This window comes from Pongo abelii, chromosome 1, assembly GCF_028885655.2.
Source record: "Pongo abelii isolate AG06213 chromosome 1, NHGRI_mPonAbe1-v2.0_pri, whole genome shotgun sequence".
Lineage (NCBI taxonomy): Eukaryota > Metazoa > Chordata > Mammalia > Primates > Hominidae > Pongo > Pongo abelii.
In genome coordinates, this window is record NC_071985.2 from 12,221,531 (window position 1) to 12,236,392 (window position 14,862).

Here is a 14,862-nt window from a genome sequence, read left to right on the forward strand (position 1 = left end):
CTTCATAACATATATGCTTTAGGATAATACATAAGCAAGTGCCCAAGTCACCTACTCATTTATATATGGACTCAAAAGTTGATGTGTGTATAAACATATGTATTGTATTGAATTGTTTACTTGCTTCCTAGCTGCAACACCATCTTAGTAGTACAATAATCACAATCTATAGTTCCCAGCCATTTCAGCTTCCATTAATCTCTTCAACTTCTCCTCCAAGGGACCTGCATAAGGCTGAATGGTTAACTGAAAACCGTAATAAAGAACCCTCCTGTGTTGGCCCCTGACTTAAACCAAGACAACAAATAAGAGTGGATTCTTTGCTTTAGGTTCAAGATGACGAACAAATGGAACATGAGAAGGTGTCACTCAAACCTGAGTGAGGGAACACAGCTGAGTCCTCGAGGCAGGCCAAGATTCACACCTGAAGATTTCTCCAGAAATAGGACCTCAAGGCAAAGCCAAAGGCATGAGTGGAACCATACAGCCCAAATGGGTGGTTATGGGTGGGTCTTTTTTAAAGATTATTAATTATCATGGTAAAATTATACATGACATAAATTTTATCATTTTAACCAGAGTACAGTTTCATGGCATTAAGTATATTAACAGTGTTGTTTTATCATTAACAATGTCTTCAGGACTTTTTCATCTTCACAAACTGAAACTCTGTACCCATTCAACAATAACACCCCAATCTCCTCTTCCCCCACCGTCCAATTTTTTGTCTCCATGAATCTGACTCCTCGAGGAGCCTCACATAAGTGGAATTGTATTTGTCCTTTTTTTTTTTTTTTTTTTTTTGAGATGGAATCTTGCTCTGTTGCCCAGGCTGGAGTGCAGTGTTGCGATCTCAGCTAACTGCATCCTCTGCCTCCCTGGTTCAAGTGATTCTCCTGCCTCAGCCTCCCGAGTAGCTGGGACTACAGGCATGTGCCACCACGCCCAGCTAATTTTTGTATTTTTAGTAGAGACGGGGTTTCGCCATGTTGGCCAGGCTGGTCTCGAACTCCTGACCTCAAGTTATCCACCTGCCTTGGCCTCCCAAAGTGCTGGGATTACAGGTGTGAGCCACCATGCCTGGCCTGTATTTGCCCTTTTGTGACTGGCCTATTTCACTTAGCATAATGTCTTCAAAGTCCATCCATGTTGTAGCATGTGTCAGAATTTCCTTCCTGTTTAAAGTTTGAATAAATCCACCACGCCCTCCACATGTTCCACTGCCTCTTCTCTTCTCGCTTGGGAACTCCAGTCTCACCTTGGCTTGCAATGGACCCCAACTGCTCCTGCGCCGCTGGTGGCCCCTGTAAGTGCAAAAAGTGCAAGTGCACCTCCTGCAAGAAGAGCTGCTGCTCCTGTTGCCTCCTGGGCTGTGCCAAGTGTGCCCAGGGCTGCATCTGCAAAGGGGCTTCGGAAAAGTGCAGCTGCTGTGCCTGATGTCGGGACTGCCCTGCTCTCAGATGAAAACAGAATGACACGTAAAATCCAGGATTTTTTTTTCTACAATCCTGACCCGTTTGCTACATTCCTTTCTTTTCTGTGAAATATGTGAATAATAATTAAACACTTAGACTTGAAAAATAAAATAAAATAAAGTTTGAATAATATTCCATTGCATGCATGTACCACATTTTGTTTATTCATTCACCCACTGTGGGTTGCTTCTACATTTTGGCTACTCTGAATAGCACACAACGAACATGGGTGTACACATCCGCTTGAGTCCCTGTTTTCATGAGAAGTGAGTATGGTGAGGAACAAAAAAGTGAGAAACAAACTGCACAGCAGACAAATTAAAGGTGGTCTGAAGGAATTCCTAAGAAAGAAACGCTGGGGTCGACAGTCGCCTTTCACACATTCCCAGTGAGGGCTCTTGTGGGCAGACTCATTTGTGTAAAGAGACAAGGAACAGCGAGCAATCTGCTTTCATTCTTTAACACATCTAAAATATTTCTCCCAATTCCCTTTATGACTGAAGATATACATTTAAGAACCATCTGGCTGAGATGAGAAAGTGCAATTTGTGGCTACAGCCTCAGACTCGTTAATTGTTCAAGAAATATTTGTGAAGTACCTTATGTGCCAGTCATCCTACTACATGCCTGGGATACACCTGTGAACAAATCATACGAAAACGTCTGCCCTCGAGAGGCTGTCATCCCATTGAGGGGAAACAGACAGTAAAAAATACATATAATCTAAGCAAGTTACATAACGCTACATAGCAGCATCCTTGTATCCATTTGCTCGTTCATTTATTTAATCATTCAACAAATATTTACTGAATACCTATTATGAGCAGACCCAGGAGATAGCTGTGCATAGAACATCTTACTTGCTCTTTGGAGCTGAACTAACCAGCATTCTACACACGAATCACAGTGTATTGCATTTTATTTTCTAGTACCAGTAATTGTAATGAAGAAGATGTGAAATGATGATTTGAACTAAAGAAGACTAAAAGGTATGTTCAATTACCGGAAACTCAATTGTAAGACCAATTAGAATCTCTATAAGTAAGTCCTATTCATAGAGAATTTGCCTTCAAAGACTAGGAGAACATAGATGCAGGGCACTCCTTGATGTATTTTTGTATGCTTTCAGGTCTATTTTTCAGTTTCATTGCAATTATAAAATGACAAGCAAGCACTCCCAAAAGCCTGACAAAAACCACTGGATTCTAAAAAGGGTGTTTATTCATATTTACATCTCAATGGCAATAACTCTTTTTTGCTTTTCACTTTGGAATATTATAATACCAATATCTAGTCGGAAAGCGTAGCCATGAAATTACACATAAAAACTTATATGGTATGATGGTGAAAAATATTCTTTTGTATTCAAGTTTAATTTCACATTCCTTAAAGAAAGGCGTGTAGTTCAAAGCTGCAAAAGAGAAAGGAACGTTTATAAACTACTGAGGGATTAAAAAGCAGAAACGAAGGCCCGTCATTGGGTTTGGCTAATAAGTGTATTTCATCCTCCAGCTAAGCAGCTGTGGTGGGCAGAAGGCCGGCTGGGTCACCTCCACTCACTTTGCTGTTCTCACTGGAGTGAGGTCAGAGGCTTCCCACAGGAGCACAGTCTGTCCCTTGGAGCAAGGAGTGACAGAGCTTGGCTGAGAGGAGAAGAAACATCACACCGCCCTCACCTGCTACCCCTCACTTCCCTCTCTGTGACTTCTCCGACGCTCCACTTTCTCCACAGGCATAAAGCCACCTGTATGTCACCTGTGCACCTGCGTGTTGAGTCCCTCGTGGAACATAATGTTGTATATTTGGAGAAAGACACGATTGCTAGATGGAGCATGAGAAGCCTCAGTCGCTTCCTAAGGGAAAGGGATTCAACCTCCTACCATTTTCCCCCAAGTTGCTGAAACTGTGTGGCCACATGGGTAAGCCTTGGTCAAAGCCCAGGAGGAGAGAAAAGCAGCAAGGCCTTGGGAGAGGCCCAAGAAGGCACAGGCAACAGGTCAGTGATGGAGGGAGAGAATGGAGGTCTGGGTGCCACAAGAAAGCAGCCACTGGAACTAACTCACCTGAGCATCTGGCTCCAGGTCTGTGCCCAGCAAACTGCTGTGACAGAAAGAGAGTCATACCAGATTTGCCGGTTGTGTGGACTTTGCCTCAGTTTCCTCCTGGTGACATGGGGTGATTGTGAGGATTGAAGGGTTAATCAAAGAATGCACTCAGTAAGTATCAGCTTTCATCCTGGTCTGAGTAGTCATGGCCAAGTCAAAACCCCAACTCCCTTGTGAGCTCGCCTCTCCAAGTTCTCACGCACCGTAAATGCCTGGGCAGAAAGGAGCTCTGCAGCGCCTCTGAGAGATGGTCTCCAGATGCAGGTCAGGTCCATGATGACGTTTTCACCAGTCCTCCATGGAAGGAAAAGGAGGGAAATTTCGTGGGTGTCTGCGGGAGATAGCCCACTGTCATTTATTGGGAAGGAATGACCCTTTTCCCAGGATTATTGACTTCAGAGCTGCACATGGCATGCAGGCTGTCACTGGACACCTCCTCAGGGATCCATCCGTGTTGAACACATGGATAGTGGTACTTCTTGGAGCTGTGCAGCGTGGCAACCTGGCATGCTCATTTGGTGACAGTGGATCATGGTTGGTTTTCTCCTTTTCCTCCTCTTTTTCCTCCTCCTCACCTCCTTCTCCTCCTCAGTGTCCTCACTGGCAATGAGATGAAGAAGGAAAAGCCACCAAGGATGCAGCTCAAGAGCCAGTCTTCCATCACCCCGGGGAACAGAGTCCCAGCCTGGGCAAGAACGGAGAGAAGGGAGAGAGCTAGAACAAGTTTACGCTCTGTTTCCAAAAGGATGTCACAAGTGAACTTAACAAAACTCACCAAGAAACCTCAGGCATAAGAGAAAGAAATGGGGAGATACCAGAATATACACCTACATTCCCTTTGTCCTATCCAGAAAAAAAAAATGACATCTTCAAGTTGTTCATGGTACCCAGTGGACGTGACAAAGGTCAGCACCTGCATTCTGAAGCAATTCACTTCAACATATCATCCTCCTACTCACTTACTGCACATGCTTTTCAATTTCTATTCTTTAATCTTCTCCATTTCTATTTTTTATTATCTAGTTTTCCCTGTTTTATTGATGTATAATGATTTACATATATATGAGGCAGATGTGAGTGTTTTCTCCATGCAAAGAATGTGCAATGATCAATTCAGGGTAATTGGGAAATCCCTCACCTTGAGTTTTTATCGTTTTTGTGTTGGCTTCAAGTCATCTCTTTTAGTTACTTTGAAATATGCATAACATTGATGCTAAGTATCATCACCCTAGTGTGCTATCAAACATCTGAACTTATTTCTTCTATCTAACTATATGTTTGTACCCACAACCAACCTCTCTTCATCCCTCTTCCCCCACCACCCTTACTATTCTTTTCTTTTTTTTTTTTTTTTTTAAGACAGGGTCTGGCTCTGTCACTCATGCTGGATTTCAGTGGCATGATCATAGCTTACTGCATCCTGGAACTCCTGGACTCAAGTAGTCATCCCATCTCAGCCTCCAAGTAGCTGGGACTACAGGTGTGAGCCACCATGCCCAATTGATTTAAAAATATTTTGTTAGTCTGAGTGCAGTGGCTCACACCTATAATCCTACCACTTTGGGAGGCCGAGATGGGAGGATCGCTTGAGGTCAGGAGTTCAAGACCAGTCTGGTCAACGTAGCAAGACCGTATCTATAAATAAATAAATAAATAAATAAATAAATAAATAAATAAATTGTTGTTGTTAAGGGATGGAGTCTTGCTAAGTTGCTCAGGATGGTTTTGAACTCCTGGCCTCAATAAATCCTCCTGCCTTGGCCTCCTAAAGCAATGGGATTATGGGTGTGAGCCACCAGGACCAGCTACAATTTCTATTCTTATGAGAAGCAACTAAACAGGGCGTCAGGATGACATAGTAAGAGGAGTATAGGTTTGGAAAGCAGGGTTCCTAACGGGCAGTGAGTGGGACACTTACCAATGGCAAACCTGAGAAATTAATTTATTTTCTCAAGGAAACCATATTAGATGTTCCCTAAGGAAAGCATTTTGAGATTGAACATAAACTTTCTCAGCCACATCAAAAACCCTGGTAGTGAAGCACAGGGCATTTGACACACTGAAGGGTGATCATTGGGCTGAGCCTCTGCCCTGTGCTCCTAGACCACAGTCCTACAGAATCAACTTCTATAGACTGTAACCATTTGATCTAAATGCCACAGCCTGGGATGCCCAAGGAAGATAAAAGCAAGGGTCATATTTATGTTCCTTTATTTCACATCCATTGAACAACTGTTCAATGGGCACCTCCTAGGTTCCTGGCTCTGGATGGGGTCCTGGGAGCCAGACAAACAAAACAGACTTCCTCTCTCCAGAGTGTTCACAGCCTGATGGGGGATGAGACAAAGCAAGTCCACAGCAGTGCGATTGTGCTTTAACTAAGTATGAAGGGGGTATGTCCCATGCCAACCACATCTCCATAGCCCTGTGGGACAAGATGCACACGGCTTCCCTGATAAGAGAAAAACAGTCCTCTGATAGCACCTGGGGATGCACGCCACTATCTTCAGTGAATATTTGGAAGGATCAAAACCGGTTGATGCCTTAACTCACGGCAGCAGCAGCTCTACTTCAGTGAAGAAAACCAACAGAAGTTCACGTTGCAACTGTGCTGTTTATGACCCAGAGGAAGCCACTGGGCCATCTGGGCTCTAGGGTTTCCCTGCTGGGAAATGATCCTTTTCATCTCAGGGAAGACAATTATTATTATTATTATTTTTTTTTTAATTATTATTATTTTTTTTTTTTTTGAGACAGAGTCTCACTCTGCCCCCCAGGCTGGAGTGCAATGGGGCCATCTCAGCTCACTGCAACCTCTGCCTCCCAGGTTCAAGCAATTCTCCTGCCTCAGCCTCCTGAGTAGCTGGGATTACAGGCGTGCACCACTACTACGCCCGGCTGATTTTTGTAGAGACGGGGTTTCACCATGTTGGCCAGGCTGCTCTTGAACTCCTGACCTCAAGTGATCCACCTCCCTCAGCCTCCCAAAGTGCTGGGATTACAGGCATGAGCCACCATGCCCAGCCTTGGGGAAGACAATTCTCATTCAATTATTCAAGCCATTCTCTCTCTCTCTCTCTCCTCTCTTCCTCTCTCCCACCCTCTCCCTTTCTCTGTCTTCCTTTCTCTCTCTCTCCTTCTCTGCCTCTTTCTGTCTTCCTTTCTCTCTCCCTCTCTCTCTCTCTGTCACCCTCCCCCAATTCTGCCCCACCACCTGTCTTTGAGAAGAGAGAAGGGACAGCTGTGTTCCCTCTCTAGACATCCACTGGGGCTGCAGGACCAGGAGGTGGGCCGGTTCTGCTAACATCCAATGCTAACAAAAAGCATCAGCGAAGCCGCTGCTCAGCCTCTCCTGGCTGTAGGAGGAATCGCTGCTGTGGAACATGAAAAATTAATTAGGAGAAGATGAGCGCCTGGGCCTCCTTTCTTCTCAGACCCAACGGAATCAATAAAATCCTCAGCTCCTGCCAATAAAAGGCAAAATTGTGCATTACGCATGGACAGCCAGAGAGCTGTCAGAATTACAGAATATTGAAACTCGAAGGCCCCTAAATGTCCCCAAAATGTCCAAAGAGTCTTCATGATTTATTCACTAACACAGTTAAGTTGGTGGCAGGGGCTCGGTTCACACCTGTATCTCTGAATGGACTTGGACCACAGAGCCAGAATCAGGAATCCTCCTGCCCTCACAACATCATGGAGAGGAAGGGCAAGGGGGTTGTTTGCTGCAGAGAAACCCTAACTCCCTTTCCCTAGAGAAATGCCTCCAAGTAGGAGTGGACAGAAAGAAATAACACACCTGTGCTCACCCACTGCTTTGGCCCTGCCTTTGGCTGCTGGGTATACCGGTCTCCTCTATGCCCTCTGAGTAACAACAGAAACAAGAACTGAATCCTGAACAGTGGTGGCCAGGGAGGGCCTGCGTGGAGGCACGGCCCGTCTGCCACCTGCCTGCACTGCACCGATCTCTCCTGCGTGAGATCAGCCAGCAAGGCACGTCCAGGGCCTGCCTGGGTTAAGTGGCTCTCAGATGAGGTAATAATGACAAAGCTCTCCTGAGCCTGGTGAGTTTTCCAGGCATGGAGTCAGGTCGCCTTATTTAGTCTGATCGTTAAAACCATTCTTTAAATATCCTGCTATGGGAATTTACGATGCCTTTTGAAGCTTTTTATTTAACTGGTAGTGTTTTCTTCCTCTTTTCCAGAGCTGTGAGGATGGGGAAAACTGTTTCCTTCCACCATGTATTCTGGTGTTGAAAGGTCAACCTCAATGTTAGAGAAAACACAGCACCCGGCCCTGCTCCCCTTCTCTTCACAGGTGAAGTCACTGAGTGACACGATGTGTCAGGTGCCCTTGGGTTTATGGGGGAAATAAGGACACTGATGTGTAAAAAGCCAACAGCCAAGGAGAGGACAGAGGCCACCCTGCGTAGATGCTGCCTTTACAGCAGGTGACGAGAAGCTGTTCTCCCCTCTTTGGTTTTATCAAAGCTGGTGAGCACAGTCCTGTCAGCAGGCGGATGCGAGGGGACGTGGGTCAGGCGTGTCATCCACGGGATGGGCAGGGGCCCGGCGCCAGCAGCAACCCACATCTCCATTCAAGGGCATGGGCACAGGGTCATGGAGCGTGCGTGACTGATTTGGCCAAGCCAGAAAGACAGTCCTGGGGAAAAGAAGAACAGGAAGAGATCGCAGATGCTTCTCACCATCTGGAATTTTCGTAACATTCTACTTTCCCCAAACCTCTTACTGGCAAAAGTCTTATCATCAATCATAATGAACTCTGAGTTCATTAAATTGAATTTTATGTTAATATGATTTTTTTTGAGACAAAGTCTTGCTCTGTTGCCCAGGCTGGAGTGCAGTGGCACAATCATGGCTCACTGCAGCGTTGACCTCCAGGGCTCAAGTGATCCTCCCACCTCAGCCTCCCAAGTAGCTGGGACTACAGGCACATGTCACCATGCCTAGCTGATTTTTTAATTTTTTGTTGAAGTGAGGTCTCACTATATTGCCCAGACTGTATGTTAATATAATTTCCAAACATGAGGACTAGGTGTAAAGATAGCAACAATTGCATTAAACATGAATGATGTTTGTGTAATGCTGTGAGCTGTTATCTGTACTTTTTTTTTCTTTTTTATCTTTTTTTTTTTTTTTTTTTGAGATGGAGTCTGTCTCTGTCACCTAGGCTGGAAGGCAATGGCATGATCTCAGCTCACTGTAACCTCTGCCTCCTGGGTTCAAGTGATTCTCCTGCCTTAGCCTCCTGAGTAGCTGGGATTACAGGTGAGTGTCACCACACCTGACTAACTTTTGTATTTTTAGTAGAGACGGGGTTTCACCATGTTGGCCAGGCTGGTCTCGAACTCCTGACGTGAGGTGATCCACCCGCCTCGGCCTCCCAAAGTGCTGGGATTACAGGCATGAGCCACTGCACCTGGCCTGGTACCTGTACTTTTGTGTAGGTGTGCAGTGACCACGTACCCAACAGCTGCTTCAAGCGCACATAAGTACTTCCTCTCTTCTAACCACAGGACCAGCCCAAACTGGGCCTACTCTGTTGATAACAAAATGTCGAGTTACCATGTAGGTATAACACAGCCAGAAACTGCAAGTCATGTAGCCCGAGCAGTAGGAAAGGCATTGACCCCTAATAACACCCAGAACCAATAAGTCCTTCCAACAGAACCGGAAGACTAGGACATGACCAGAACCTGAATGCTGGAACTATTTCAGATGCAAGGAGTCCATTGGCCCCAAAGATCAGGGGTAAAATCTGCCTCAACAAACCTTACCATAAACGATCAAATGTGAAACCCTCCAGTCAGACCCTGCCAAGCCAACAATTCCTAAGTCCTTTTCCATGGCCCATGAACCCTTAAAACTTGCCCCAGACCCCCAAAGGAGGAGACAGATTTCAGCCTCCGTCCTGTTTCCTTGCTGGCCCGTCTTGCAATAAAGCCTTTTTTTTTTTTTTTTTTTTTCTCAAAAGCCCGTGCCATAGTATTGGCTTCTGTGTGCATTGGGTAGAGAGCCCATCTGCTCAGTACGGACTTTCTCCTGGGGCCCAACAATTGCCCTTGTCTGAGCTCCTTGAGGAAGCTCCATGTGCTTGTTCCAGGGACATCTCCCCTCCCCAAATGCCCCATCAACTGAGGGCTTCAGCAGAGGTTGGTGATGCCAGAAACCTAAGTGTCTGCTGGAGTAAGCTTGCTCCTACGACAAGAGAGAACCATGGCCCAGAGACTCCGTAATGTCGGCTATCCTGGGCTCTAGCCAGACACTTAGGCCTGGACATTTGACTCACCTTCCACTGAAACAGGCCACGAAAACTAATCCCTTTAAGTCTCTCAGTCGTGTTCACTTTAGCCACCCATGAGAAGCTCAAACTTCCCATGCAACAGCACCCTGATTTCTTGTCTTTTTTTTTCTTTTTTTTTTTTTTAGACAGGATCTTGCTGTTAGGCTGGAGTGCAGTGGCACAATCATGTCTCACTGCAGCCTCAAACTCCTGGGCTCAAGCAATCCTCCCACCTCAGCCTCCTGAGTAGCTGGGACCACAGCTACCACAAAACCCAGCTAATAATTTTTAAAAACCCAGCTAATAATTTTAAAAAATTATTTTTAGTAGAGACTGGGTTTCACTTTGTTGCCCAGGCTGGTCTTGAGCTCCTGGGCTCATGTGATCCTCCTGCCTCAGCCTCCCAAAGTGCTGGGATTACAGGCATGGGCCACCATGCCTGGCCTGACCTTTATGATTATATTCTTCATAACTGCCTAATGTGAGCTACCTCTCTCCTCCCATCTTTTTTTCCTGGGAGTTTTTTTTTATTTGTTTGTTTGGTTTTTTTTTTGCCTTCAAAACAATTCCTTCGCTATCATTTCAGGTGGGAGCAATGGTAAATGTGTAGGCTTAAATTGCCATCCCTTATGCAGAAGCCTCCAGTCACCTGTCTTTACTTGGGCCACTTCCAGTAGTCCCTCCCCTGAGCCTTCTCTGATTCTTTGTCGTTGTTATTCTGTTTGGTTGGGATTATTTTTGTTATATTTTGTTTTGTTTTTTTGAGCCAGGGTCTCCCTCTGTTGCCAGGCTGGAGCGCAGGGGTGCCATCACAGCTCATTGCAGTCTCCACCTTCTGGGCTCATGCAATCCTCTCACCTCAGCCTCCTGAGTAGCTGGGAATAGAGCCATGAGCTACCACACCCAGCTAATTTTTTATTTGACATACTGATGACATATTAATCTCTCAAGGCCCGATGGGAGGGTTTGGGTGAGTTGTGGAGAGTGATAATGAATTAAAAGACCCGAGAAAGCTGAATGTTAAACCAGTATTGAAGGAGGCCAAGAATCAATCCAATTAACACCAGAGAATCCCGAAGTCACAAGAATTGGTGGCAGTGGTTACCTCTAGAATACAGGTGTGTGTGTGTGTGTGTGTGCATGTGTGTGTGTGTGTGCGTGTGTGTATGCATGTATGTGTGTGTGTGTGTAAAGGTAGGTCTAAATAACTAGTGCTAAGTTGCTTATGAGTTAGATCCTGAGATCCTCTCCCCAGCTCCCTCCATAGAGATGGGTGGATGCAATCTGTCCATCCCAGCAGGAGATGGGAGGCCTGTTCTCTGAAGATGGTCCCTGGACTAGAGATGGAGGCCCAGCTGGGAGTGAGGGCACCATACTGAAGCAAAAGGGCTGAGTAAACACTTATTTATAGATGCTGACATCCCCATCCCTTTTCCCAAACTCAGCTCCCAGAATGCTGGTGGCACATGCTGCCTCTCTAGGTAGATATTGGAAGAGCCTTCACAGGGGCATCTGACTATCCCTATAAGAAAGACTTAATGCTACTGACAGTTTTTTCCAATGTAACAGCCCAGCTACTTTCCTTACAGCGATACCTACAATTCCACCAGCCCCACCAACAAACTTAGAGCTTTCAATAGTCTTCTTAGTAAGCCACTCTTATAAATGAGCAACCAAGAAAACCAGGCATTTGAGAAAAGCCCCTAAAATAGGTGTTAGAAACCAAAAAACAAATAGCAAAAGGAAACTTGAAAGAAACAGAGGTTACACAAGAAGAAGAAAATGCACAAACTTCTCCTTAGTATCATCAGAGAGAAAAGATATTGCTTTCATAAAACAAAAACAGAATGTCTTCAAACAGGAACATTCAGAGAAAAGAAAACTACTCTTAAAAATTAAAAATATGAGAAATTGAGCAGAAGCAAGGAAAGAGAAAGTTGAAGCATTTGCTCAGAAAGTGAAGCAGAAAGAAAAAGAGGTAGATCATAGAAGAAATGATAAGAAAACTAGAGTACCAATTTAGGAGCTCTAACACCCAAAAGTAGTTCCAGGAGAGAGAGAAGAAATGGGAAGAAATTATCAAAACACAAAAAACATAATTTCCCGGATCCAAAAGGGTTTATTTTTGTAAGGGTACAGGAAGTACCCAGGATATTGTCATAAAATTTCAGAATACCAGAGACAAACAATGGAGCAGAAATCAAAATGGCACCAGAAAGAGAAGGCAATGCGAAAATGTCTTTAAAATGTAAAAGGTATATTATTTCCAACATAGAACACTTGATCCAATCAAATTATGAATCAGATTTCAGAACATATTAGAGTTCTCCAGAGAGACAGAACCAACAGAATATATATGTAGAGAGAGAGCGATAAAAGAGGATCTATTAGAGGAATTTGCTACACAATTATGGAGGCTGAGAAGTCCCATGAAAGGGCATCAACAAGCTGGAGAAGCAGGGAAGCCAGCAGCATGGCTCAGTCCAAGTCTGAAAGACCTGAGAACTGGGGAGGTCCCTGGTGCAAGTCCTGGAGTCCAAAGGCCTAATGCACTGACATGCAGGGTCATGAGAAGAAGGGCATTCCAGCTCCAGAAGATGGAGGGTGAATTTGCCTTTCCTCTGCCTCTTTGTTCTACCCAGGCCCCCAGCTGACTGGATGGTGCTACCTACACTGAGGTTGGATCTTCTCGCCTTAGTCCACTGACTAACATGCGAACATCCTCTGGGAAAATCCTTACAGACACATTAAAAAACAATGCTTTATCAGTTATCTAGTTGCCCTTAATCCAGTCAAGTTGACACTTAAAATTAACCATCAATCACATAGGATAAAATAAATGTTTCAATGTTATGATGTGTAAAGTCTTATAAATTTATCTGTCATAAACCATGGGAACATCAATTATCCGAGGAAGCTATAAAATACTGAAAGAAACAGAAGAAAAGAAAAAGAGATGGCCACAGGAAATGGGGTGATATGGTTTGTCTCTGTGTCCCCACTCAAATCTCATGTTGAATTGTAATTCGCAGTGTTGGGGGAGGGGCTTGGTGGGGACCGCAGTCTGGTGACTGGATCATGGCGGTGGATTTCCCCCATGTTAGTCCCATGATAGAGAGTGAATTCTCACAAGATCTGGTTGTTTAAGAGGGTGTGGCGCTTCCCCTTTCACTCTCTCTCTCTCTCCTGCCACCATGTGAACAAGGTGCTTGCTTCCCCTTCACCTTTTGCTATGATCGTAAGTTTCCTGAGGCTTCCCAGTCTTGCTTCCTGTTAAGCCTGTGGAGCTGGGAGTTAAGTAAACCTCTTTTCTTCATAAACTAGCCAGTCTCAGGTAGTTCTTTATAGCAGTGTAAAAACAGACTAATGCACAGAGATTTCAACAGGTTGATAGGAGGCAAGATCCGGGATAACAGGTAAGTTCCTGGCATAAAAGGCAGCCAGTCCAGACTACAGCATGTTAGAAAGAAGATGAAATTGATGGGTTATCTGTTGCATTTGAATGTATCGAGAAAATATTGAGACATGAACACAGAGTTTAGGGTTCAACTAATTATTTAGGATTGGGTTGATGATAGAAACCAAGCAAACAAGACAATGATTACTCCAGAGAAAGCAAAATATTTTTTATGAAAGCTAAAGTAATTACAATTTATTCCATGGCTAAGCTTTGATTAACATTTTAATCAAAAAATCATGTAAAAGTCATATTAGCCCAGGTGCTGTGGCTCACGCTGTAACGCCAGCACTTTTGGAGGCCAAGGCAGGCAGACCACTTGAGGCCAGGAGTTCAAGACCAGCCTGGCCAACATGGCGAAAGCCTGTCTCTACTAAAAATACTTTTAAAATTAGCCAGGCGTGGTGGCACACACCTGTAATCCCAGCTATTTGTGAGGCTGTGGCAGGCGGACCACTTGAGGCCAGGAGTTCAAGACCAGCCTGGCCAACATGGCGAAAGCCTGTCTCTACTAAAAATACTTTTAAAATTAGCCAGGCGTGGTGGCACACACCTGTAATCCCAGCTATTTGTGAGGCTGTGGCAGGAGAACCACGTGAGCCCGGGAGGCAGAGGTTTCAGTGAGCTGAGATCACGCCACTGTACTCCAGCCTGGGTAACAGAGTGAGACCCTGTCTCAAAAAAAAAAGAAAAAAAAAAGTCATATTAAAGTAAACCCTAAATATTGATCTTATCAATATTATGATAAAAGTATTTTTGGAGTTGGGATGGGAGAATCAAATAGGTGGATGTTTGTGGTGGGGGAAAAAGATAAAAGACAAATCCTCATATTTCATAACAGAATGTAAATTGATATTGTAGAAAACTGAAAAATCAAGAAGTAGCCATCTAAGCATGTTATTTAGAAACATGAAGGTAGATGCCAAAATAATCAGCTAAAGGAGTTGAGCATGGAGCCCATTGGAAAAGGGATTTAAAAAGGGGAGAGAAGAAGCAGGGGGCTCTGCCTTTAGTACTTTAAAGCCTTTTAACACACTTGCTTTAAACTATGCCTGTGAATAAATTTGATAAACAACAACATAATAAATAAAAGCAAAACAAAGTAATAGGTCAGGACATTTCTAACAGAGGGAACAGCATAGCACGGCCTCAGCAGCACAGAATGATTTGTTCACATAGGGTTTAGGATACAAAGAGGAAAAGGCACAAAGAGATGAGCCAGGGACGTCTATGTCTTCTTAGGTGGTACAAAGCCCCCAAAAGAACATTCCTCATGTCCTAATGCTGAGAGAAAGCTGGATCATCTACAGAATCAGAGCTTGTCTTGAACCCAATAGAGAGCTGAGGTTTCAAGGCAACCAAAGGAACTAAATTTTAAGGAGTGACAAGTGCCTACAAAGACAAATGAAACATATTAACATTTTTAACATTGGAAGAGCACAGGAGGAGAAAGAAGTGGCGGTAGGAGTCTGTAGAAAGGAATCAGCTAAAAATTGAACAAATTCCTAAGAGCCATAGGTAG

General features: G+C 44.4%; 1 protein-coding gene across 1 annotated transcript; it reads left to right on the plus strand.

The window, feature by feature from the left end:
* The first annotated feature begins 1,238 nt into the window (after positions 1-1,238).
* MT1HL1 (metallothionein 1H like 1) lies at positions 1,239-1,437 on the plus strand. Its single transcript, XM_002809262.3, has one exon. It carries the CDS (start codon positions 1,270-1,272, stop codon positions 1,435-1,437), a length of 168 nt encoding a protein of 55 aa, XP_002809308.1. The 5' UTR covers positions 1,239-1,269.
* The last annotated feature ends 13,425 nt before the right edge of the window (positions 1,438-14,862 follow it).